The 27,046-nt window shown below is 40.3% G+C and overlaps 2 protein-coding genes across 5 annotated transcripts in view; one reads left to right on the forward strand and one right to left on the reverse strand.

Moving 5' to 3' along the window:
* Window positions 1–27,046, reverse strand: part of LOC110989053 (uncharacterized) — a 68,362-nt gene that overhangs the window by 40,195 nt on the left and 1,121 nt on the right. The window contains exons 1-3 of one of the 4 annotated variants that reach the window (XR_015426311.1): window positions 20,939–21,525; window positions 20,193–20,301; window positions 15,730–15,950 (exon numbers count right to left, since the gene is read on the reverse strand). Coding sequence is in view for 3 of the 4 variants with exons in the window: in XM_087140767.1 (XP_086996893.1) it covers window positions 15,730–15,759 (30 nt within the window). In the remaining variant the exon portion in view is untranslated. Of the gene's footprint in view, window positions 1–15,729; window positions 15,951–20,137; window positions 20,302–20,938; window positions 21,526–27,046 lie in introns of those variants that run through there. The other 3 variants (XM_087140767.1, XM_087140769.1, XM_087140768.1) reach the window with 3 other exon arrangements.
* LOC110989042 (IgGFc-binding protein-like) overlaps window positions 23,139–27,046 on the forward strand; it is a 68,470-nt gene continuing 64,562 nt past the window's right edge. Inside the window, exons 1-5 of the mRNA XM_087140766.1 lie at window positions 23,139–23,368; window positions 25,626–25,748; window positions 26,002–26,115; window positions 26,252–26,374; window positions 26,787–26,903. Of these exons, the coding sequence (XP_086996892.1) occupies window positions 23,290–23,368; window positions 25,626–25,748; window positions 26,002–26,115; window positions 26,252–26,374; window positions 26,787–26,903 (556 nt within the window). The 5' untranslated portion in view covers window positions 23,139–23,289. The remainder of the gene's footprint in view (window positions 23,369–25,625; window positions 25,749–26,001; window positions 26,116–26,251; window positions 26,375–26,786; window positions 26,904–27,046) is intronic.

Below are 27,046 nucleotides of genomic sequence, written 5' to 3' on the forward strand. Positions count from 1 at the left end.
AAAACGCGAACCTAAACCGTGAACCTAATGAATTCAAAGACCGACTTTGCTCATCGGTAGCTACGGGTGATTCTAAAAAGTATCTCGGCAAGGAATACACCATCAAAGAAATCAAAAGTTTACCACCGTCAGAACAAGAAAAACTGTACAAAAGCTATTCGGTTAAATTTGGTAAAGAAGTCGCGTCTACGGTGGGTGAAAGTTTACTTTCTCTTTATTCACGTTTGCTTGGAATCACGCATCCAATTAAATTTATGGAAAGTACCGTCACATCTTTGTTTCAACAAAAAACTGCAACAAAAACTTTCTTGCTCTGCAGTGTTCTCCACGGCCGAAAATTTTGGCAGGGCAGTAGACAAAATTGTGAGCGTGAAGCCCTTATAGCGTGAGGTCCAGGGCCCACTTAAGGACCCCGGAAAATTTTGGATTCTAGATGTTCTGTGGTGCATTCTGGGGCAATTTCCAGTCCACTTTCATCTGTAATTTGGCCTCAAATATGATTGCATTTACAGCATGAAATACTGGCTAGGATATTCTTCAGGAGGCATTTCTTCATCAAAAGATTTGATGACGAAATTATTTTAATTTCTGGAGCATTTTTAGCAGAACTTCATGTTAGTGACTCGAGACATGCTTGAGATGAGCAGAGCATGCGGTTTTCTCAATGATCAGTGGACTGTGAAAAGGCGAGTAAAAACAAGCCGTAAAATGCACCCTTGAATAAAAATGGACAAAAAAAATATGTTCGGGCAAAGATAAGTTTACAATTTCCAGCTCATGTCATAACAATGAAGCAACCCCTCCATCAGAGCAGAGCGTGGGGGCCGCTCAGGCATGGCACGGTCCTTCCACTGGCGCCCACCTACACTCCGCAAAACAAGGTTGCGCCGCGGGTACCAGTCACATGCACTGCGTGTACATGTACACGCTTGCGCAATAAAATGTACATGTACGTGTAGATGTACAAAACATACGCGATTTTTTCGGGACATGAGGTTGACTACGCATAACAGTAGACAGCCAAAGATCACCATTGTCAGTACATCGTAAGCGTTGTCGGTAACTCAAACTCGATCCAAAAACTGCAGTACACCTCTTTCTTATTGAAATCTTGAGAAAGTAGACATTTAGGGAAAAATACACAACTCAAAAAAAAAGCAGGGCAGCCCAAAATTTTGGCAGGGCGGTCCACCCTGCTAAAACAGCCCGTGGAGAACACTGCTCTGTAACAAATAATAACAACGATGAAAACAAAAGCAAGCGAAGCAAAACACGAACCTGCCCAGCAGCAGCAAACACCTGTAACACCTCAGACTCTGACTCAAGTGAGTCCAGTTCAAGAAACTAAAACCTCAACCAAAACCAGGGCTAAAAATCCAAAATGAATTGCACAAGGTAAAAAACTCACGGAACATAATCGCAGAATGAAAGAGCAACACTTGGCCTTACTGAAACAAAAAACGGAGGAACCTAGCGAAACAAAACACGAACCTAACGAAAAGTTTCAACTGTTTAATGGTATTACTCCATCATTTTATCCTTGATTAATTTCGGCAGGTGTTGGTGTGGGGCTTTTTGCGTTAAATACCAGATACCATTCCAGAGAAGATACCTTAGAAAGAGGAAGAAGGGCATTTATAGTTAATCCTAAAAAATATAAACTTTATGAATTTTTAGAAAAAGGTAGAACTGACATGCCTTCGTTACCCACATATAATATTTTGAATAAATCGAGGGTGTAGGTATCACTTATAAATCGACCTCACCATACAAAGATGTTTTGCTAACCAGTAAAACCACACCTGGCCAATTTGTAAATTGACAATGATCGAAACTCATGCTACAGAAGCTGGTTATAAACCTGCGACAGAATTTATTCGAAAGGAACTGGGTTTTAAAAACTATAAAAAACAATTTTAACGCTGTAAATAATTTATCGCATGAAGTGGCAGAGCAAAAGGCCAATCAAGAACAAGTCGATCAAGTATCAGAACAAGCCAGTGAATTCATAGCAACCCTCACTCGAGACGCAAATGTGCAAACCGAAATCGGAGACTTACCCATGAGAGAAATTCACAGTTTTGACCAAGAACTGCAAAAGCTTTGTGGCGAGCTAAGAGTTAATGCGTCAAGAACTGCTGAAATTCAAAATGAAATATCGCGACTCAAAAACAAACCAGATATGACCGAAGAAAAATGCAGAATGCAAAACTCATTTATGTGAATTACGAGATCAACTTGAAGCAAGAAATCTGAAGGAGTCTCATTATTGGATGGTTGTCAAAATTTGGTTTCACGAATTAAAGACTTGATCAACCGCGTACAAACTTTAGACCAATCTTTACGCGAAAAAATCCACGCTACTTTTAGACAGCAAGGTGTCACGGTTGTAACTTGTTGGCCGTGAGTTTACTGATCAGCACAATCGCGGCCAGTGTGGTGGCTGCCGTCAGAGGCTTGGGTGCCGTTACATCCGAGCCTAAGCTAAAACCAAAAACCGACTCAAAAGACTCGAAAACTGACCCAAAACCAGATGAACCAGGGTTTTAAAACTGACTCGTTAAAAAATTCGGGGTGACTTTGGGCGCTTTACCCAGCGTGATCAGAAGCATGTTGAGTTGGTTGCTCAACGTTGCAAAAAAGTCGTCGGTTGGACCGCTGAGCATCTGTGGGCTTTGTTTTTAGCCATTGATTTTGGTTTATTTTAGTGGGGGTAAAAGAAAAAAATGAAAAATCAGGTTTAGAATTTTAATTACGTACCTAAAACCTTGCTCAATTTGAACGAGATGTTAATTTTTGTCGCAAACCAAATTATCTCGTGAACCAAATCAAAGCTAGTGAAATTGCAACCATACCAAACATAAGTGCCTGTATTTTGTCTTGGTGCGTGTCTTGGTTTGAATTTTTCTCTTGGGTAGATTTCTTTTGCGTTATTTGCATTTGGGTTCGGGTTTGCATTTGACTTTTCCCTTGGGTAGGTACCTTACTCATGAGGTCACTTGACAGGTCTTGGTTTTCTGCTTCAAAATCACCACCTTCATCACCGATGTTGACATCAGGCTGCATGTCTTTATTCGGGATCTGAAGGTTGATTTTGTATCCTTCAAACGTTCCAGTATGTAGATCCATATTCGATGGAACCAGATACAAACCTGGCTTCACGACAAAATTCAAAGGAGTTTTGGCGTATTGCAGCAAATCCTGGAATTGGTTAATAGATTGGTCGAGATCCGGAATCGAGTTAATCAACGACTCCACAATCGTTACAAACTGACCCTGGGCATCTAACCCGGTTCCTTTGGCCAGCACACTGGTCTTGGTCTGCGCTTGGGCTCCCAACAATGCATACACGTAAGCTCGGATTGATTGGATCACTTTTTGGATCCCGATGTCTGTGAGTTGTTTTGTTTTTTAGTGGGGAATTAACTCCCACCATGCTGTTTTGACGCTATCGTCTTGTTCAATCCACGTCATGGCACGGGTACTCGCCACGCTTAATTAAGTAGAATACGGAATCAAAGCACTGGGTGCCACTTCGGCCGCGATAGGTACATGTACGTATCCCCGCTTTGATGGGGGTTGTCTCGGCCCCCATCGGACTGGTGATGGAAGGTCTCGCCATCAGTGGGTCTGGAACATATGCAGTGTTGAAATATGCCAGCCATAGGGTGGCCCACAAAACCAAAAAACACGATCAGATTCGAATATTGTGCGGTGCAAAGTTAAACACGATCGATGAGTACCTGTAGCAAGCAATCAATGACAGAGACATTTCCCACAAAGAATTTGTGCTAGTTACGGGTGAATTACGCAAGTTTAACGAACTAAAAGAAAAACTGCATAATAAAGCAGATACCAAACTGATTCAAACTAGAGAGTCAAAAGCAGAAACCCAAGCCATGATTGAGGAACGTGCTAAAACATTGGCGCAAAGAATGATAGACAAGGAGAAAAAAAACTTGACAAAAACTTAATCGCCAAGTTGAAAGAAAACACTGGAGTCTAAATGTTGTTAAACATGAAACTGGATGGTATCTGGGGTATGAATGAAGCAGAAAGCCACAGAGGTACAGTGAAGTTAGAAATAATGAAGTAAGAAATAATGAGCAAGGAATTCCCTCCACGCCACCCCCACCATCGTCAAATTTTGACCGGGGGTTGTCTCAACCGGGGTTAACTCGACCGGGGTTGTCACTATTTTCTTGACCGGTATCAGCAGCGGCATCTCAACCGAGCAAAACGCAAACCAAACCCATCCACCTCGAGAATTATTTGGGGTGGACGGGTTTAATTTTTTTTGTTTTTGGTTTGAGTTTGGGTTGATTTTGCTCTTGGGTAGGTATCCAAGAGAAAGAGTAGAGGGATGAAATTGCTGAAAAATAAAAGTTTTCTAAAAATCCCTTTGAAGGTACAGAAAAATAATGTGAATTTTTAGTCGGGTAGGTATAGGAGGGTTTTGGGATAACCAGCTTCATCATTTATAATACTACTTGTGTCAGCATGGCTTGTGATCAATCCTGGCAAATGTCATCCAAGACTTTCCAGTTTCTAACTCCATCCGCAAGTTATTACAATTTCTAGGACTGATTAACTCTGACTGTCAATTCATTCCTAACTGTAATGAAGTATTGCAACCTCTTACCGACTTTTTGGCTGGAAAATATAAAAAAAACAGTCAATCCAACTTTCCCAAGCTGCCTTAGAGGCATTTGAAAAAGCTCAGACCAGTCTTGCTGAAGCTACTTTGTTAGTATATCCAAACTCAGATGCTTCACTTTGTCTCATGACAGATGTCTCTAATGTTGCCATTGGAGGTGCACTCCACCAATGTGTTGATAATGTTATGATGCCCATTACCTTCTTTTTGAAGCGCATACATCCCGCAAAAAGAAAATACAGTACTTTTGGTTGCGAATTGTTAGTAAAATACTTGTCCATTTGACATTTTAAGCACATATGAGAAGGTCGTGATTTTTGCATCCTAACTGATCATAAACCTCTTACTTACACTCTTGCAGCAAAACCTGACCGTTATTCAGCATGAGAGATCTGCCAGCTAGATTAAAGTTCATAGTTCAGTACAGATATTCATTTTGTGATAGGTACCGAAAACCAGGTAGCTGATGCTCTTTCCATTTTCCATATTTGGAAATTGACTCCCTCTGTAAGTGTCACTCCAGTCAAGTTTGATGCAATCACCAACAAACACAAGACCAACGAAGAGCTACTTGTATCTAGGCCACATAAATCGTCAAATCTTCAATTTGAAGAAATACCACTCTATATTGCCAAGGTACAATTACTTGTGACATATCCACTGGTCACCCGCATCCTTACATAGCCAAGGAATTTAGACGCAATGTTTTCAATTTTCTCCACGGTGCATCCCATCAGGGAACAAAAGTCACTCAAAAACTCATCACACAAAGATTCATTTGGCCATAGATCAAGGACCAGAAATTGTATTTGCAGTCAACGTGCTAAGGTACATCGCCACAGTGTGACACCATTAAGTACATGTGCCTTTGCCAAACCCGACGCTCGATTTGACCATGTTCACATTGGCATAGTTGGTCCATTACCCCCATCTTGTGGATTCACCTATTTACTAACATGCATTGATCGAATTATTCAACGGCCACAAGCAGTTCCCATTCCTGATATCACTGCTGAAACAGTTGCAAGTATATTTTTATTGAAAGATGGGTTGCTACCTTTGAGTTCCTGCGATAATTACCACTGACAGGGCCATTCAATTCGAATCCAAACTTTTTGACAGTCTCTCTAGACTTTTAGGTTGTGCCCATATCCATACTACTATTATTATCCGCAAGCAAACGGATTAGTGGAACATTTTCACAGACAACTAAAATCTTCACTCAAAGCTAAAACTGAACCAAACAGGTGGACAGAGTCCGTACCATTGATACTGACAGGTATAAGGACATTGCTAAAAATGGACTCAGGTTGAAGTGCAGAAGAACTAGTTTTCAGCATAACATTAAGACTACATGTACCTCAAGAATTCATAGTTCCATCACATGATTTGGAATCTGTCGATCCAAACAGCTACATGGATCATTTGCAACACCATAATGTCTGAACTTCAGTTAACACCACCTCAAAGCAATGAGTGTCCAGATTATGTTCCTGACGATCTGTTCACATGCACACGTTTTTGTTCGTGTTGACTCTGTCAAACAGCCACTCCAACCTCCTTATAACAGTCCATATGATGTCATAAAAAGAGAGAACAAATATTTCATTTTGGACATTAATGACAGACACGAGGTAATTAGTGTCAACAGATTCAAATCAAAACCAGCTGCAAGTACACCAACTCCTATGGGGTCTTCATCAAAATCTGCCTCAACTAGCACTCTTCCAGACAATACAGAAAAGACAACTTGTTCAGGAAGGTATGTTCAATGGCCAAAGCGATACTTACAGTATTTTGAATAAAATGAGTTATTTGTAAATATTTTTTGGTAAGTTTCTGTAAATATTCAATTTCCTCTCTATTACCAATCACATTTAAGTCAATGTGATTTGGAAGGGGGCTGATGTAGTGAATTCCTTCATTTAGTTTCTTTGGCCCAAGAATGCGGCCAGGTGGTTGTAAATAAAAAGCCGGACTACAGTAGGTGGAACAATGTCCTATTCTTCATAGCCCTTGGTGCGTAATGTGTTGATAAAAGGCTCGGCGTGGACAAAACACAGCCTCCACTCTCTCTCCACTCGCTTCTCATGACTGCGCTGAGGCCACAAATTCTTTCCTACTTAAGTCAAAGTTTTGTCCTTCATGGCTGCGTGGACTTCGGAAACTGGTTCGGCGGTGTTACATTTAGGTAGTAAAGCACTGGTTCAAGGATAGTGGTATCCACGTAGTGGGATAGCCAAGTCAAAGTCCTGACCAAAATCCAACAGAGAATCAGTAGAGGGTGCCAAAGACTTGAGTGATGGCCAGGAGACCATCCAACCTGACCCAGCTGTAGGCTTTCGCCAAGGAAGAGTGGACCAACGTCCCACAGGAGACATGCAGACAGCTTGTGGACACTTATAGGAACTACATGTATCTGGAGATAGTCATTAAGAACAAAGGCTATGCTATTGACTATAAAGAAAAGACAATGGACTATGTAAACATGGGGTATGAAAACTTTTGAACAGGAGCAAAAAGAAACCCGGGCCTTATCTATTATTATGCAAAAGAAGTTTAGCCAACACACACGTGGGTTCCTGTGTTGCAACAAATAGACAAAAGATATAGTGGAAGTACCAACATAATAGCTTTTACAAATGAAGAATTTGGGAAAGTATGTTATTTTCCAACGTTTATAATACTTTTGAGCACAACTGTACATGTACAGAACTGCACTGTAAGGCCACCTGCATGCAGAAGAGTTTCATTGCATACTTGATTCGTTTATTAAACAAGTTTCATATTTGAAATGTTGCTACTCCAGTCCTTTTGACCTTTTTAGAAATATATTAACCCTATGTTTGTAGTGTTCATAAACTTATTTCTGTGTTTGTAATTTGTATCGTGTATGTTCTAATCAGTGTTGTATGCGAGACCTTGATGTCCAAGACTAAGACCGAGACCAACGCATACGAGACCAAGACCTACTCCTTTAAGACCAAGACCAGGACTTCAAGACTGAGACTTTAGCAGGTCGAGGCCGAGACCACGACATCCGAGACCGAGACCAACCATAAACCAATGTTTAGTTCTTACCAAAAGGTGAATAGGGACAAACATATGGCAGTACAATGTGTAATTGATTTCAGGAGGCTGATTAGTCATAAAGGAGGACAGTTAGTGAATTATGTTTATGGAGTACTTCCTGCATTTTTTCAGAACTTACTATTGCTTGTGAACTCATTTAAGGTAGCATGTGAATGCAGAGGTTGTCCCACATGTTTCTGAGATGGTCTTAGAGCAAAACTTGCATTGTCCACAATGTTTGCCTCCCCCTTTTTCGCTCCCCAACAATTCTCTGTGGTTCTTATAACCAAACAGCACTACAGCTGATTTATTTGACATCGTAGGGCCTTGATGTTTTTTCTGATGGGAGGTTTCAGAAGCTGACGATGTGGCAACATGTACCGTATGTAATGAAACTATTAAAACAACACGTACATGTACCACATACAAAAAAGACTGAATGAAAACACTTTCACAAGTGCACACAATTCATAGCGTGCACACACACACAGACTGGTTCCCGTCCCGGCCCTACGTTCAGCAGGAGACTACGTAGGGAAGTGTGCGAATTCCGCTACTCACAACCTCATCTCCATGGTGTCAAGTAGCATGGCTACTCTGGATTGGAAATAAAGTTACAACTTGAGACAAGGTTGCATCATGCTGCATTGACAAGCATCGATTTCATTGTTTATTGCCAAAAATCTGAACATTACTGTGTTGTATTTATATCAGTGGTTGAAGATTTGACTCGAGCGGAGGTAATTTTGCCTTTTGCAACCGCATGCATGTGTGGTAGCTAGATGCGCATTTTGTTAAGGTCTCGACTGGTCTCGAGGGGGAGACCTGAGACTACAGCATCCGAGACTGGGACCCAGACCGAGACCAGCACTTTCGAGACTGAGAACGGCCCTCCCAAGACCGAGACTTTGACAGGGCAAGACCGAGACTGCAAAAAAAAGGTCTTGAGACTTACAACACTAATTCTAATTTGTTTTTATTTACTTTCATGTGCATTTTTCAAGGTTTTCTAAACTGTGCTATTAGTAAGTAGTTAGCAGAGCAAATCATGATTTTTATGAGGGAACAAATATGTACTTGGCAGGTTTTAAACGTGCCTTTAAGATCGGCTCAGGAGAAGGGACTCCAATAATTCCTGAGCAGAAGCAAGGGCACTATCAGCATTCAGTCTCCTGCGCAAATTTTAAATGTAAGTTTAACAGGCCTACACGGTACACCTCAGCTTTCATTTCATTTTGAAAAACTTCAATCTGAATAGTTTCTTGGGGTTTTAACTCAACATATGTGATTATTCTACGAATACAAAAACAGGCATGCCTACTTAAAAATTAACTTAATGAACCTAGGCCCCTACCATCATTTGTACTTTCCTACCGGGTTCTGAAACATTTATCCAAAGAATATAAGTTACCATCTTCCAAACTTGTTCTCATTATCCATATCACCAGGTTAGATGTTTGTGCCAAAAATAATAACAAGTTTGGTCTTAAAATAACGAACATGCACAACCAAAGATTAAATGAGAATGATTAACGATACCAAAAATATACAGACAAATGCTCTATTCCACACTACAATTTGAAAATACCCAGTACGAACACAAAAACATGACAAGACTGTTTGTGGATGGGCTGCCATGTGGCACAGTACCATGCACGTACCACCGCCACGGTCTTACCAAAAATCATCCTCGTAAACAACGACAAAGCATATCAAAATAACCATCAATATAAATGCATTTGAGAAGAAACTACAGAGAGAGGAAGACCAAGATTCGCCACAAGTTCTCAACGAACATTCATTGTTTTTCAGTCCAATTACCAAAACTGAAATCTATGATATCGTTTCCAAAGTCCCCTGGCATTTATGGCATTAAACCTGGCTTCCTTAAATATATAATTGTCAACATAAAAGACCGCCTGTGTCACATACATGTATTTAATTTATCCCTCACCACAGGAGTCTTCCCAGAAAAACTAAAACTCGCTAAAGTTACTCCCGTCTTTAAAAATGAAGATCCTGCTGAATTTGGTACATAATTACAGACCAACTTCAGTATTATCATGCATATCTAAAATTCCTGAAAAACTTGCATTTAATAGAATTGCTAAACTTCTTGAAAAATATAACCTCCTTTCAGATCCAACTACTCAACTTCTATGGCACTAGTAGACTTTGCAGACAAAATAGTCAAAGGTTTTGAAGATGACGCTCATTCCACAGGTATATTTTTAGATTTACCAAAAGCTTTTGACACTATTAAGCATGATATTCTTCTCAATAAACTTAGTTTTTATGGTATACGAGGTGTTCCCTACAACTGGTTTGAAAGTTACCTAAATAATGTAAAACAGTGTGTATGTTTCAATAATTGTTCGTCCGACTTCAAAGTTATATCTTGTGAGGTACCTCAAGGTTCTCTCTTAGGACCTGTGCTCTTCCTGATTTATGTTAATGATATATCAAAAACATCAAATTTGCTGTCATTTTTCTTATATGCAGATGATACTAGTATTTTCTACTGCAATAAAAGCCTCACCTCCCTCTAAGAAACAGTTAATAATGAATTAACTAAAATATGTGACTGGTTCAAAGCTAACCATGTTTCCTTGAACTTGTCTAAATGAAATTGTATGATATTTAGTACTAGAAAAGGACAAGGAAATTCGTCGAATTTGAATATTGTATTAGATAAAACATCTCTAAAAAAAGTTAACAAGTGCAAGTTTTTGGGTGTAATAATTGACGATAAAGTAACATGGAAGCCTCACATCAATGAAGTAGCAAGTAAAGTTTCCAAGAGTATCAGAGTTATTAGTAGACTTAAACATATTGTTCCTCCTGAAGTTCTTAAAACACTTAACTCTTCGTTTATACTTCCTTATTTTTCATATTTATACCGAAAACTGTTGCCTCACTCCTATATGAATATGTTTTTACTTAACCTAAACCTTCACAGTTAGAAAACTAGAGCCTCTTCTGGCCTACATTTTCACCAACCCCAATATAAAACATCCGCCTTCCAAACAATTATTAAATATGCTGGACCTAAAATTTGGAACACTTTGCCACTTTCCCTAAGAGAATGTAAATCTTACAGTACTTTCAAAAGTAAACTGAAATCTTATCTACTGTAATAACATGCCATTCTCCGTACAAACCTTCATCTTGATTAATTATTCTTATGTCGGTCTATGTCCACTGTTTTCATTTCGTATCGTTCATTTCATCGAGGGTCCGTGATTTTATTCGCTCATCACTTTGTGATTACACAGTGTTGAATTTTTGTTTTATTGTTTGTATTTGAATGAATTGTATGTAATTTGTTAAATGAGCTGGCCTAACACAAGCCTTTGCATTTTAGGCTTTTGCCCCCTCTTCTTGTCTTCTTTATGATTATTTAATACATTTGTTTGGTTACTACTTTATGACTATTCAATACTGTATCACGTAGGTCTATCGCTATTATTAGAAGAGGAAATAAATGTCTGAAAGTGTCAGTGTCAAGTTAGCTGTAGCTTACTTTGATAGTTTTCGAGGCGACACTATTTGAAAGGTTCGGGTAACTACCGTGCTACCAGCCATGCCATCCAGAGGTGTAGTCTGGCTCCTAACCATCTACTCTTGCTAATAATTTATCACCGGCGCAGCGGGAACCAGTATTGTGCATGCCACTTGTACGTGATGTCTCCACAGAGGTACATTGTACATGTAGCTGTACTGATGTGTGTACTGTGTTGCGTTGTGGAAGTTTCGTCCAATTTCGGTGCATTTTGCTGATATTCTGGTAACTTTTTGTCGGTGTTTATGAAGAATTCTTTTTTCACATCTCTGATTGCAATGTTTTTAAACTTAATATTAGCATTCCCAGGAAAATAGAAGCATATTGATTGCGCATCAGGGGTAGTTCCGGCATGTCAGGGTTTTTGCTCAGCGTATGGGCCCGATATGCTTTTGAATGCCTGGCTAGAACACTGTCTCTCACGGGTATGGTGCAGTAGCAAGATCTGCACATCCACCAAAATATGCATCCTCAACACCTGTGCCTTCCTGTTCTCCTCTATGGATGCAAATCCTGGTCTCCCTCCTCTACAACCATCCACTGCCTACATTCTTGGCATCCGTTGGTACCACCACATCCCCAATGTCATAACTAATGACTACATGTAGTTATCTTATACCAGTTGGGCTAACATCTTTATTTTTCTCGTGCGTTTCGTACCATTAAAACGGTTCCTCTCGTCTAGTGTTAGGCCCCGATTCCGTTATCTTGAGTACCCCTCCCTTTCTATAATGATACGGTGGCAGTATCAGAAACATTTTCACATTTTTCACCAAAGCCATCAAAATTGAATGCCATTTTCCAACTGCCAATAGTGAGCATCTTTCACGAGCAGGTGCTAACCAGAGGACACTACAGCTGTGTGATCTTATATAGACAGTTTGCCCTGAACAAAAGTAACTACATCCCCCAAGGCAAAATGGCCACTACACATCATCCGCCAAAACAGGGGTCCCTCAGCAAGATCAGAACAGTCAATTCCTTTGAAACCTGGAGACACAACTTAAAGTACACTCTTTTGTTCCATCCAAACATTGCCCCCTTGCTCACTGACAACTTCACATGGGGTGAAAAGACTCACTTCATGGATTCACTGATGATGACCAAGTCCCAGCTTAAAAACACCACACTGTTCAACAAAAAGTACTGTATCCAAGCTCCAATCCATGTTGGGCTAAAGACTAAACTTGTGCCCAATCATTCCTACAGTACAATACTTAAAGTGTAGACCTCTAGAATGAATTTTTCTTCGACGAACATTTTCAGCATCTTTGTACTTTCCTTCAATGTATGAAAACTTTTACACACTCCTACATGTATTTAAAAGGACAACTGAGGGCACTGTTGCTGTGAAGTCATCTGAGGAAGACATGGTTCAGTACTAAAGTATTTCTGTACAAATTGTGAACCCAGCATTTACTAACTAAAACTTTTTCCTATTGCTGTGCTCATGAACAATGAATCAGCAAAGAAAAACCTTAGTTCAGGAAAATCTGCAAAAACGGAGGACTTTGTTGTGTACAAACCTATGTAACACTGAGGCTTCTTTCTGAGATGACATCACAGTTTTGCTCATGAATATGGAAACACTCATTAGCAGAAACCAAAAAGGCATTAAAATACCCCCTGAAATAGTGAAACCGAAGTTGCATTTTACACCTGTTCGTAATCAAAACCATGGACTGCAGCTAACCTTTAAGAAATTCCACATCCATTGCAAGCATTTGACAAGCTATCCAACGACAAATTTTGACTTCCAGTCCACTGGTGGGCACGCTACCTTCACTGCACCTTAATACTGATGAACAAGCTTAAGACCTGTACCAGTGTAAAATGACCTCTGTCACCGATGATGTCCATCAGGACCCATAAACACCAACACCCACAAAGGCCAAGATATCAGCAAAGATGAAGGGCTCTCGCCTTCACTCAAAAACACATGCATGTCACAGAGAGAGTTCTTTGCAGTGTTGTATTGGAGTCCATCCCAAGTTCTTTCACAAGGCCAGTCACACATGTAATTAACAGGGTGAACAATGACAAAAGAATGATTTTGTCGCAATTTCGTTTGAGCAGTTGGTGAATTGGCTAAAGACTGAATGACTCGTGATGGACTTACAGGGACTTGTGATGGACTAAAATACAACGCTCCCCCACCCTGGCCTAAATCAAACCAGAAATTTCTAAAGCACCTGTCTAATTGTTAGAACTATGCACACCTCTGGCCATCCGTAATGACAGGTGTTTGCTTTGTAGCCTAATACTCAACATTCGTGCCAACAGCAACAACCATAGCAGTCTCTGGCTACAACCCACTCTAATCCAAAGCATGGCAGAGGAGTTTACATGTACAGTACATCCGACACCTCAGCTCAACCAGGTACTTAAGTGCAAGTAACATCTGCCAAATCATGCAAGTGTTCCTACCCCAGTCAGATGATTCTCAAAATGTTTACCAAAACAGGACAAGTCAGTGCCCCACAAACCTTACACCCCACAGCACACACGTCACGCTCTGCCCCTATCTCACTGGATCCCAACAACATGCGGACCCCTGACGTGCTGACCCATTCCAAATTTCCTGCCCTGCATGGAAAATGCAATGGGGTATTCAACCCCACATTTCTAGGCTACAACGGAGCCACTGGCTCCTTCAAGGTCTTCAAGGTATTAGCCTCAATGGACATCCCCACTAATTATTCTACAATGCACACGTAATCTCTGGTGCATCCTGGGAGGGACTTCTCCCTTGCATTTTTTATAAGAAACTCAAAAAAAGTTACTGCCAACTTCACGAGGATGGAGATGACTCCTTTCACAATCAGGGGTGTGAGCGGAGCATTAACAGAATAGCTGAATTTAGCTCAAATTGCAAGTGCAACGCACATATATAGGGTAAATGCTCTTTGGTGCATTTTACAGCCTCCTGGTGCAAGCATTGGTCATTTCTTCTTGTAATTTATGCACATTTTTAATTTCACTTTTTTTCTTCATATTTGCATGAACTTCATGAAGGTTAAAATGAACTACATGTAGTAAACGGTATACCAAAATTGTAACTATCTAGGTTGGAAGAGTGGGTTGGCCGTTTTCCCACCTAATTCAACCATGTTTTCAAAATTTAACTAAATTTGTTACAAAGAATTCACATCACATGCCCAGGCTTTTGGATTTTCCACGTGAGGACTGTATCGCCTGCCTGTCAATGGTGTATTCCATCCACGTCCATTTCTGTTGATTTGTAACTTGAGGATCAGCATTGTAAAACTGATTGTATCTAGGTCAGACCCTCTTTGGACAATCATGCACTTGTGTTGCATAGACATTTTGAGGAGTTGTGTTTATGTCAAAAACTATTAGAAATCTTGTACAAAACCATGCACACAGAGCATGTAAACACTGAGCATTAATGCATGACATACGAACTTTGCCCCGCACCAGTTGTCATGAAGCCCTCTATCGGCAAAAGTGAAAATTCACTAACCCTATTTCAAGCCACAAATTTAGAGTGAAATGTGTGCTACCGTAATAGTGAACGATTGTTAGTCACTACTTCCGCTAATGCAGGAACGGCTGTAACAAGTCCCACTGACACACATACAGAATCAATATTCATATTTAGCCAATCACAACACAATGAGTGGATGGGCCCAGGATGCTGTTTACACACAAGGTTTGCGCTTCAAGCCGCGCCGAAAAATGCCTGCACAGACTTGTTTACACTGTAAACATATATATGCACATACATCAGTGTACATGTACAGTAAATTCAATGCAATACAGTACTCCAGTACTGTGTTTCACATGCGTTCGATGTCGGAAGGGGCCGTTCAAAATTTGGCCTGCCCGTCACGGTACAAAAAGGAAAAAATACAAAAATTGGCTCTTGCGCAAAGAAGGAAATCTGGACCATTGATAGCAAAAAGCAGAAAATAAAATTCAGCACATACTCATCAAAAAAGCAGAAACCCACAAAGGAGCAGAGATTTCACTCCCATGTTATAAGGATTAAAAAACTTGGACAATCAGTTTGTCCCCCTTGACTCAAAAACCTATACACTATGCCATACAATGTACGTTTTCCATACACGGTAGACACATACATGTATATGATATACATGTATGTGTCTATCAAAGATCGTATAGCGCCGCGAAGTGGCGCAAGATGGCAAACTTCACAGTGAATACACGTAAAACGTTGTTATTAGACAGGCGCCATTTGAGCAAGCAATACGCCTGCGCAATGCACAGTAATGCAAAGGCACAGGCGCCACGGCAGGCACATGCACCTGGTGAGCCTGCGCCTTAGCATTACCATAAACTGTGCAGGCGTATTGCTTGCTCAAACAGCGCCCAATGGTAATTACACCCTGTATAAACTTGTAACCTTTCCACAATGTTAATTCTGATATGACAATATTCAAGACCTAAATCTTACCTTGATGGCTTTTTCAGCTTCCTCCATCATGTCAAGTGTATCAATGATGAACACAACCTATAAGCTTAGCTGGGGTTGCCTCGGAAACCAAGATGTTCAGTGTTTGCCAAAGGTCGTGAATCTAATCTCCTCCTTCTCGAAAGCTACACAGACCCTCTCTTCTGCTGGGACATCATTGCTATCGCACATTGTTGCAAAACCTCTGGAGAATGTTTTTACACCTGTGATAGAAGAAAATTCTCATTTGTACAGTGTTGTAGTCGAGACCATCATAAGACCAGACACAAGACCTGACACAAGACCACACACAAAACCACACACAAAACCACACACAAAACCAGTCACACAGGGTGAACAATGAGAAAGGAATGCTTTTGTTGTAGTTCATTTGAATGGCTTGGGACCTGAATTCAGACTGGAGGTCTTGTGTTGCTCTCGTGTGGTCTTATGAAGGTCCTCAGTGGTCTCAACTAAAAGACTGTAAATTTATTTCAACAGATAGAAAATGGCAAATTTACATGTAGCACACATCAGTAAAGAAAAGGAATCTTAATTGAGGTCAATGTGGAGTTCTTCGGGAAAACTAAAAAAAGGCAAAAATGCTCCATCTACTGACATAAAATCTTCCAGATGTAAGACACCGTTAGAATGCACTACCAGTGCACCCAATGCTCTCTCAGGTTAACCTTTAGAGCTGCAGGGAGAGAGAATTTGCCCTTCCCCACTGCCAATTGGTATGACTTCATGACAATGTGTCTTCATCATGATGAGCCTCAGGAACTTTTTATTAAAGTTGATGTCTTCGAGGTCATTTAACATGATTTTTTTGGAAACAAAACATGCCGTTCTCATGAACTATGAGTACCCGTTTTTCCTAAACAGGTGGGCAGCTATGGGGCAGCGCGGACATCCAGGACTCTCGTAAAATGACAGGTACTGCGCCAGTGAAAACAGCGACCTTGGCAACATATGCATGCACCAGCCAGTCCGAGGATCGGGTTACAATCTTTTCTTTGATCTGTGCGTACGCGCGCACTCGTTGCAATTGTTTTCACCGGCCGCGGTGTGGTTGCTACACGTATTTTTGTGAAACTCCTAGATGTCTGTGCTGTCCCACACCTGAAAGTGTAAACGGTGAATGACCATAACCACAAAACCTTCTGTCAGATTGAATTGAAACTTCATATATACACTCAGAGCATAAGTCTTCACATGCCCGCCAAGTTTCAAAGAGATTGATTTTCAAAGATTTTCGAAGGGATTGCCAAGTTCTTCAGGAGGATTCATGAAGAACTCATTTTTTCCCCTCAGCTGTACCCAGCGGGCACACGACGCGTGAAAGACGTCTTTTTGTGGTCGTTATGTGGTCGTGTGTCGTAAAGTGGTCGTGACAAAGAAACAACGTCTTAAAGACGTCTTTTATCTTCGGTTAGAAACATTGCTTCAGCAACCATGACCACAAAAAAACATGACGTCTTTAAGACGTCGTTTGGCAGTCGTTATCAAATCATCAGTACCACACATACAGTGAAAGGAGAAAACGACATCTTTTTATTTCTCTATTTGAATTGTTTTCTTCAACAAGCAATACATGAAACACACGACCTCTTTACCACGTCATTTTACAGTCATCAAATCGTCAACATACAGCAGTTTGTTTGTCTCGGTTAGTTTGTCTCGGTTTTGCCGGTTCTCACTCCGTTTTACCACGGAAGGTCAAGTCCCGCCAGAACAATGGCATACAATGTTTTGCGAAATCCCGCCTGCGGACGCAGGTGACTGTTCTGTTTGCCTCATCTATTCGTCAAGAGGGATGTATGAGATAGCAATAGTGCGAATGTCCATTTTACAGGGAAATTTTAACACAAGACGAATTGCAAGTGTGGTTTGGTACACATGCTTGTGATTTATGATTATTTGCAGTGGAACTGACCCTTAACGCCCTCCTCTGATTTAAAATAACATGACATTAAAATACCCCTACATGATAAGGCTATTTTCTTTCATTGCCTGCATGCTCGCAAGCAACGAATGGCTTAAAGCGTGCGCACTGTGCTACTATAGTGGCTCTGGCTTAGTATTAGCTGGTTCCGGCCTTTCGAGGAGACTCTGAGCATGCCGACTGGAACCAGCCATGGCAAAGACTGAGGTCATGTCCAAAAGTCAAAACAGGCTTCCACAAATACGGTTAGGTCTATTGACTTCGGCGTATACACGTATTTCCAATGGAATAAAGATCTTCAGGTCAGGGAACCAGACTACTTCATAATTTCGTCCGTGCTTTGAATTAAGAGAGCTCGAGTACTACTGTACATGTAGTATTGCTGCAAGCAGCTTGTCCGTTAAAAGAAGAATGAGACAGATTAGGCCCTTCCTTAAAAGGTAAGTGCTTATAAAATATAGTTCTGCTACGTATGGGCATTGTTGGTGAAGCAGAGGTCAGGCTTAAACGCAATAATTTTAATCCTCAACAGTCAACTGGGTTGGCCGCGGTTGTTTCCTACCTCCATGGTTGGACTACAGACAGTGTTTATTCATAGTCGTACATGTATGTAGACTCACAGTCGGAGTGCAGTAAGCAGCATCTGGGCTAGCCACAGTGCCCATACTTCAGCGTCATCAAATATGTCAAAAACTATCAGTGTCAATAAATCTAATTTACCCTTTTAAGATTAAACGTTATACCATTGTATTGGTGAGACTAAATTGTGAAAATGTAACGGCAGTTCATGTATGTGTTGCAATGTACAATATTGGCCACTCGATTTAGACATGTTAGAGACAGTTGGTGGCAGAAAAATTCTTTTTCATTCTCAATCACGATGAACATGCGCACTTAAGCTCAGACGTGGTGTAAACAATGGTGGAGGACCAGTTTATTTACTGCCACCAAAGTCCTTATAGTTTTTACAAAAATAAATTGTCTTATTTGTCTAACATTTGCAGAAAGTGTTGCATCACACGGTGCAACAGTGTCTGCAGTAAGACAACAAATCGCGAAGAACCTCAAGCTTAGTATTCCTACGAGAGACAAACCAAGAGCCCTGAGTAATTCAGCAGGCATGCCCACCGCATAACTGTGCGACCAGTCTAGTGCATCAGAGGCCTGTTTCCTGGCAGTTTCATATATTTCGGTGATATTTAACTAATGAGCATAAAGCCTATTTTTGTATTGGGTCTTATTTGAAAACTTTAAACGTTTTGTTGTTCAAGTAAAATATGTACATTGTTTCCTCGTTTTTTTTTTCCTCAGGTTGAAGCAATGAAGGCTTTTTAAAGTACGGCAATAACAAAATTACACGTCTGATCATTTTTTAGGGGGGGGCACGGGTAAAATATTTTGCGGCATTAAAACACGTACAGTAATTTAAATTGTAATTGACTAGATCATCCTGTTCCAGGATGGTCTGTTTTCTAAAAACTTTGACAAACCACTGCATGAGACAAAATTTTCTCAAAAAAATGTGCCATGTTTCCATTTTTTTTTAATTCTAAGCCAACTCGATTTGAATTGTCTTATTAGTACAAGCATACATATTTTCATTAACTGATGTTGTTTTTCTACCTCTTATAAATGCCATTACATGTACATCTAAAACGTATTTTACTAAGTCTTGCCTGGTTGAAAATGTTTTGTTCTGCCAAATTCAGTTACATGGCTTATACTACATGTACTGTGTGATTAATGTTTCCCATTCTTGCCTCGTCCGTAAAAGTAAACCTTTTAACTGCTTTTAACCAGTAAGTGTAAACACAAGTATACCTTGTTTCATCGTCACATTGATCATGCTGGGTGCAATTGTAATGGTCCGTCCAAAGCCATTGAATTTACCAGAAATATTATTGGTACATAATATTTGTGTAGACCATCGTTTTCAGCAAAGTGTGCTAACAGGTTATTATAATATGAAGAATGAGAGTTAAATAAAAAAAATTATGTTTAGTTGTAAACAGTCGCTTTAGTCAAAATCTATTTTATAGCCAGGCAGCGTGTTAAGGCATGTGAACTTCTTTTTATCATAAAAAGTAAAAAAAAAACATGACTCGTCCAATGCAGATGTCTTTTACTGCTCAATATGATGACGTCTTTTATTAGTCGCAATGTTGACATCTTTTATTAGTCTCAATGTTGACGTCTTTTATTAGTCGCGATGTTGACCTCTTTTACTCGTCATAACGCTGATGTCTTTCTAGTCAGACCACTGACGTCGTTTACTTGTCAGGATGCTGACGTCTTTTGGCTTTGTATATACGACTCAAAAAAGACATTAATAAGACGTCAATATTGGACGTCTTTAAGACGTCATATCGACGTCTCGTGCCCACTGGGTAAGAGGGTCAAATACAAAAATCCCTTTTCTATAAGCTATTATAGTCCTCTTTTCCAATTGGGATACAAATGACGTACCGGTAACAATTTGTATGACAGGCTTCTTTCCGTGTTCAGTTTTGAATAGACTCACTTGTACTGCTTGCAGGAGCATCCCACCAGCTGACATGCGCTGACATCCTCTGGGACATGCTTCTGGTGTCTGACGAGCCAGTTACCTAGAAAACAGGTCTTACCGCTGCCTGGTCAAAATGCAGACAGAAACGCTGTCACAGATTGAGAGCTGCCAACCTTCATTATGTTAGCTTTTAAGTTTTCTGAAGGCCAAAATCAGTATTCTGCTTAAGAAATCAGACAGGGATTTGTAGTCATTATGTACATGTAGGGTAAAGGTCGGGGTATTCGACCACATAAGAAAAGCACGAAATTCAACCAGCTGTTTAGTTTTTGAATGCAGTTGGTCGAATTTTCCTCCTGGTTAAAAATTCCCGCACTCACCCTGTATGGGGATCCCCAGTTTTGTCATTTTAACATTGTAAAACTGGTCAGTCCCCCCGAAAACAATGCTCTCTATACTGCGCTGACCCTATATTTTTGAAATTTCATATTATATATTGCAAACTGTAAGAAAATATGACCTTCTTACTGATAAACATGATAAACCAGCCATGCAAATTTGAATCCATGCTGCCATGGCTGCCATGGGACAATGTGTTTTCCTTCCTCCTAGAACAAGTTCCTCAAAACTTAAACCCCTGCCCTCTTTTCATAACATTAATCCTACAGATATTGAGCATGATGTTGCAGTCATTTACCAAGGTGAATGCAAAAGTTACAAATGTAGGTCTCCCTTGTTAATGTTATAGTGACACTACTTACTACTGTTCTGTAGTATACACACGGAACGCTGGCACAAAGCACACATGCCGCACAGCGCGAACGAATTTCCGCGCTTGCCCTGTACACATTAGGCTGGGCTGCAGCACACAGTATCTTGCAAGATAACTTTAGACGTCGAGGTATCAGACTATCCTCAACTCCGTGCATAGCGACGGAGTACAGGCGGCCTACGAAAATTCGACTCCGTGAAATCCTGATTCCTAATATCACATCGGTTAAGGGTGGGATCGTTCCCGTGGCAGGCAGGCAAGCATATAGCAAGCTTGTCATGAATAAGCTATGCTTCGATTTTCCACAATCGGGATTTTCGAACGCTGATCCAAACTTCTGTAGGGCCTACTCTTCGATTTTTATGAAATTTGAGGCTCTATAATCCGAATGCATAGGCCTATTGTCTGAAGTCACAGTTCCCTTTTGGGTGATACTTCTCTTTTGTCATGTTAAGTAGATTTGCCCGCCTAGTTGGAGATAGAAGGTTGTTGATTTTGGAAAGAACTGACCACACTGTTTCAGAAAGGACCAGTCGTCATGATATATATGTGGACGATTCTGACAGTAGAACTTTGGGTTCCGCTGCAATCGACCTCCTCATGAGTCAAAGTCCCCAAACAGAAAAATAAAAAATGATGATAAAGGCTACTGTTGTACCGGATATTATTTCCACTGCTTCTTTTTTAACTTCTTGTTATTTAAGAATTGTCTATGTTAATGGATGACGAAATTTCAACTTTTGCCGGTACATGCTTTTACATGTCTCTTATCGTCGACATAGTGCAATAAGTTCCACATGTACTTTCAGGTCTCCTGACGGTTTCCCAATAATAAAGCTGGACTAATAATATTAAGAAATCTTTACAGACAACGCCTTCAAATTCAAACATCCTGTAGTCTGCATAGTTGCGCGAGATGCATGTAAACAACAGAATCTGGCATTCCTATACTTATTTACAAACTTTGATCCAAAACAAACAACATCAGTGGTAATTCCAGGTATTTCTATTGGTGGAGATTATAAGCAGGGAATGATCTTCTTGAAGAGTACATGAAAGCACTGGACAACCGAGAACCGATCGACAAATGTGCTAAGTTTCCAACTCCTTGGCTGCGAATAGATAGGCCTGGAACAGAAGCGCTCTGACTTGGAATGTGTCACACTAGTGATGTGGTTCATGACAAGTGGCTGTTGCGGTTAGCAGCCAGGAAGCAATTCGGACAACCCGGAGTTTGAGCACTCGCCAGTCGACTTACTACTTAATCTCTTTCATAACGTATTAATGAAATTTACAGCCCCATCCGTTAGTTCATCCTATGCATTACCAACGTTTGGTAATTAATTTACTGATTAGGAGATAACAAGGGTAAATCCGAAGGGAGGACAACGTACAAAATCGTACAAAATCCTCCATTTTTTGAGCGAGAAAGAAAGTTTTTGAGAGAAATTTTTAGTATTTACGCTTTCCTTTTATTCCTAAAGCTGCAAAAAGCACCAGAAAGTAGCTTCACCCCTTTAAAAGGCCATAAAGGGTTACATTGGAAAATTGTCTAAAAATTTCGGCTCCCCCACCAAAAAAAAAACACGAATTTTGCCTCCCTGCCCCGAAAATTTTGCCCAGTGGATCGGCTCTTTGGAGAACATGTAAACGTAAGGGAAGAGAGTGGGAGAAAAGAGTTTCGCTATTGTAAAATTTGACAACCAGAATTAGAAGCCATTACTGCACTGGCGCAACACTCATAGACATGTGGTACGCGTGCGTTACATGCCTTTGATAGGGTGTCGTGCTAAATGCACACGCGCGTCAAGCTGAAGAATGCATGTGTGAGGACGGTAGGCTACACATGTATTGAATGTTCTGTTATCTGGCTCACTGTGCTCAGATTATCAAAGAAAATTACTCAATTTCTAGAACTTATTTTAACAAAAAATAGAGAATTCGTCACTATTTGTAACAGATAAATATATAGCGTATTTCCATGACAGAGAAAGTTTCGGCGGTTAGCTTAGACAATAATATGGAAAAAAGAAGGTCTAAAATGTTTGTTTTCTAAACAGGCGGTCTTCTATCGCTGTTGACAGTCTATAAGTTGCGCAGCCGGTAAGTTTACTTAGTGGAGCTTGGAGATTTGGCCGGCTTTAGTGGCGCCGATAGTCCGCTTGGAACTTAAGGTGGACAGTCCGGTAGACAAACTCACACTCTCGCGCCTACTTCACCGGAACAAGTTGCGTGAGGTTGTAAGTTCTTTCGTGGGTGGGTCTGAGACAGAGAAAATGGATCTGTGATATAAAATCTAGGACTCTGGATACGATTAAGGGGAGTTACCAAGAGACCACCATGATAACTTCGGCCAAGTTCGGCTGCTTTCTCTTTCTTGCCTGGGGGCTGGCATGGTCAGTTAAATGTCAGGATGCCGGTGAGTAAAAGTTGACTTTTTTATTCGTGATAAACATCCTTTATTGCGCAATTCAAAAAGACTGAACTGAGCAAGGAAGGTTTTTCTTAAAGACGATTTTTCTTAGTTTGTTACTCAGCTAAAACTTTGAAACATGTTTCCGGCTCTATCGGGCCACCACACAACTTGTGTTCAAATATTGCCTTATCAAACTTCAAATGAACTGTACTTGACTGCAGTTGGCAAACTGAGGTATAGGCCTAGTGTATCCTTCGTATACGATCTTCATTTGTGAAGACCCCCACCACTACCTCTACCTTTTTAAATTGACGACATTTTGTTTGCACAAGTCTTATGTTCCGGTTCTTTAATTAAGACATCTTTATTAAATGAGAGAGTTATGTAAGAATAAAATATGTCCCGATTTGTTAGCGGCATGATCGCAAGAAAAATTTGTACCAAATTCTTTAGTTGTTATTGTATTATAGGCTAAAAGATTTCAAAATTAGTACAAACTTCTTCCCATGAGAGATGAGAGATCGATATTTTTCTACGAGGCATTAAAACTCAAGATTCATTTTCCCATAAGAAAGTACATGGCGTCTCCCAAGACAGTTGTGTAATGACAACACACGCATATGGAGGTTGTTACATCAGCTTTGTGGATCACACTGTTAAGTGGGTAGCCAACTGAGTTTGTGTGACTGAGTTATTTTTTCAAAAACAGCCAGGCTGACATTTAGTTCAAGTAAACCATTCTGGGCGGGTATAGGTATTTGTTACACGACATGGCGGAGCGAATTTTAGTCACAACTGTCGCCTACGGAGCTTAAGTCACGCGATCGCACGCTTGTCAATCGACCCCCTTCATTTTAACAGCATTGCATAATTCTATTTACTCGCTATTTCTTTCCAGACCTTTCAAAATCCCAATTACTGAAAGGGCGGACCGATGAAATGTTTGCTGAGAAATGTTTATCCTTGCCATTCCCTTCTGGCGAGGTCATTGTGCCGTATAAGCTTTTCCTCCACTGTTTGATTAGTGCATTAAATCGAAATGCCTCAACGAAGAGTGACAGAAAGGTAGCATGAGACTGAATAACTCGTTTTATCTGTTAGGGCTTGTAACTGTTGTCATTTAATGTACATATAAACTGTTTTCCTGTAAGCCCAACAAGGAGAAATCCCCTTCCCCCATAATATTTCTTACATTCAGCCTTGCAAAATGTTGTAAGCTACATGCATTGACACGTGGTACCCAAGTATCGGCTGTGCAGTATGCATTTCGGTGGTGCATGATATGCAGAATTCTGTAGGGCAAGAAAAATGTTGTCGTCTTATCTAAATATGTGCCATGTTGTCGTCAGTGTTCGTGCATGAATTTACACATGCCATTTCAAGAGAACACCACGTTCTCTTTCTGGGGGTTATGCTAAGCCCTCCCTGTGCTAATTTGGGCTATTTTCTCAACGTTTCAGGTCGTAAGTTAACTTTCAATGTAGAAAGCATCGAATCGCAATGATCAAACCTTATCCTTTTACAAAACAGGGGTCCATTTCTGAGGAAAATTGCTGATGGATTTTTTTTTTCTTTTTGACTGATTTCCGGATTTGTTCAATATCTGTCTTACTCATACCTTGTTTCAATAAGGGCATGGTTGGGAGAAAAGATAATCACAAAACACAACAGTTTCTTTCTTGACAAAGCTACGTTCCCGCACTGTGGTGAATACCCATTATGTAAATATTGTTGTTAAGGGAAAATGTCTAAGCTCCTTAGCTGTGTACCTAAAGATCTATCCCTTAAAATTCGATTAAATGTAATGAAATGTTGAAGCTTTGGTCGGATACACTTAAATTCCTCACGTCGGAAAGGATCAGTGTTTAAAGCAGGAAAAGGATAACTCTTCATTAAGTATTCCATATTCTTCTAAAGGCTGGGCAACATTATGATTTATTACACATGACTTCTTCAAACCCCCAAATTTTACTCTTCATGAAACCGAAAGATAAATTACTTTCCGCACGTTAAATTCCCCTGTATAAGAAGGGGTGGATCAAAGAATCATTCCGGGGTGGCGGTCAGGCCCCTCAGATTTCTTGGGTAATGTATTACCTTGTTACTAAAGTACAAATAAAAACCCCTGCAAGATGTCCACTTTCTTATTACTATAATTGTTATTCAATTTATTTACTCCTCTTTTTAGTGCCAGCAGGGCTTGACCCCTCCCCTCCCGGATCAGTCTCCCATATATTCTTATCTTTGTTTTTGCTAAAAGGTGCCATTCTGACGTGCGAGGAGCTCCAGTGTGCGTTCGGTGTGTGCGTGGAAAGCTCGAATTCCACGTTAAATGCTACGTGTCTGTGTTTCGAAGGCTACGAAGGAATGTTCTGCGACATGCGTAAGCTAAATATATTAAAACATGCTCGACAAACGCATCATAACAGTTTGATCAACATTTTCTGGTGTTATGTTTTGAAGAAAACTAGTTACTGATCAAGAGCTTTTTGTGAGGCTTAATTAACCTCGCCAAAGTTATATTATTGTTTCCATTTTTAACTTGTTTGGAATTTTTTAATACATATATATTTCTAACAAACAAGATGAAAGTATTCATCAAAAAGTATTCATCAAACACCCGATTTCTGCTCCAGCCACGAATGAGTGCAGTTCCAACCCTTGCCTGAACGGGGCTACGTGCGTGGACAGAGTTGCTCAATACTTATGCGTATGTGCGCCTGGGTTCAACGGTACCAACTGCGATGAAGGTATGACATTACTTGTCTATTGGTCTTGTTTTCCTCAAATTTGCAATTTCCTTTTTTGCCACCATTATAGATATCTTTGAATTTTTACTATTATTCTGTAAAACCTCAAGGTCTATTCACATATCTGTTGACGCAGAAACCGGGCCCTGCCTTAGCAATCCTTGCCAGCACGGCACGTGTTCAAACAAATTCGGAACAGACACCGAGTTCTTCACGTGTACCTGCGAGCCCGGTTGGGCAGGGGATTTTTGCGAATTAGGTAAGATTTGAATGAGATCAAGAACTGTGATTTAACCCAACACTAGCACCTACACACTGAGAGATACAAACAAAATGGCATACAATCTGAGACAAGACCAGTACTTACCTGGGCCCTTTGGAGAGTAAACTAAATTTCCATTATCTGTATTTTTCTTCATACTACTTTCCTCCTGTTGTTTTTATTTTCTTTTCGAGTAACCCTCTCAAACCAAACCGCAGATAACATTGCCTTGTCTGAATAAACCTAAGTTAAAAGAGTATACTTCTTGTCGCTGCTAACTATTGCACAACGATCTCTTAAAACTTCCCTTTTATTAGACATCTAGGCTTATTGCTGTTTTAGATAATTTGATGACTGCTCGTTCCCCCTTTCACTCATCCTGACCAAAGTTTCCATTTCTCTCTTTTAGATATCAATGAGTGCATCATCCTGGATTTCCCCTGCATCAATGGCGAATGTAACGATCTTCTGAACGGCTACAATTGCTCTTGTTACCCAGGATGGACAGGCGTCAATTGCACGATAGGTGAGCCCTATTATCAATTATTCATGCAGAAAAGTATTATTAACTGATCAATGTAATTTGTATTAGTTTTTTCGCGTGAGCATTTGCTCCTTTTCATTTCTGAACTGGAAATAATGTCGAAGAATATAACTCAAATCTCCAAA

Source organism: Acanthaster planci, linkage group LG09 (genome assembly GCF_054643075.1).
Source record: "Acanthaster planci isolate LZ-2023a linkage group LG09, COTS_SCS, whole genome shotgun sequence".
Classification (NCBI taxonomy): domain Eukaryota; kingdom Metazoa; phylum Echinodermata; class Asteroidea; order Valvatida; family Acanthasteridae; genus Acanthaster; species Acanthaster planci.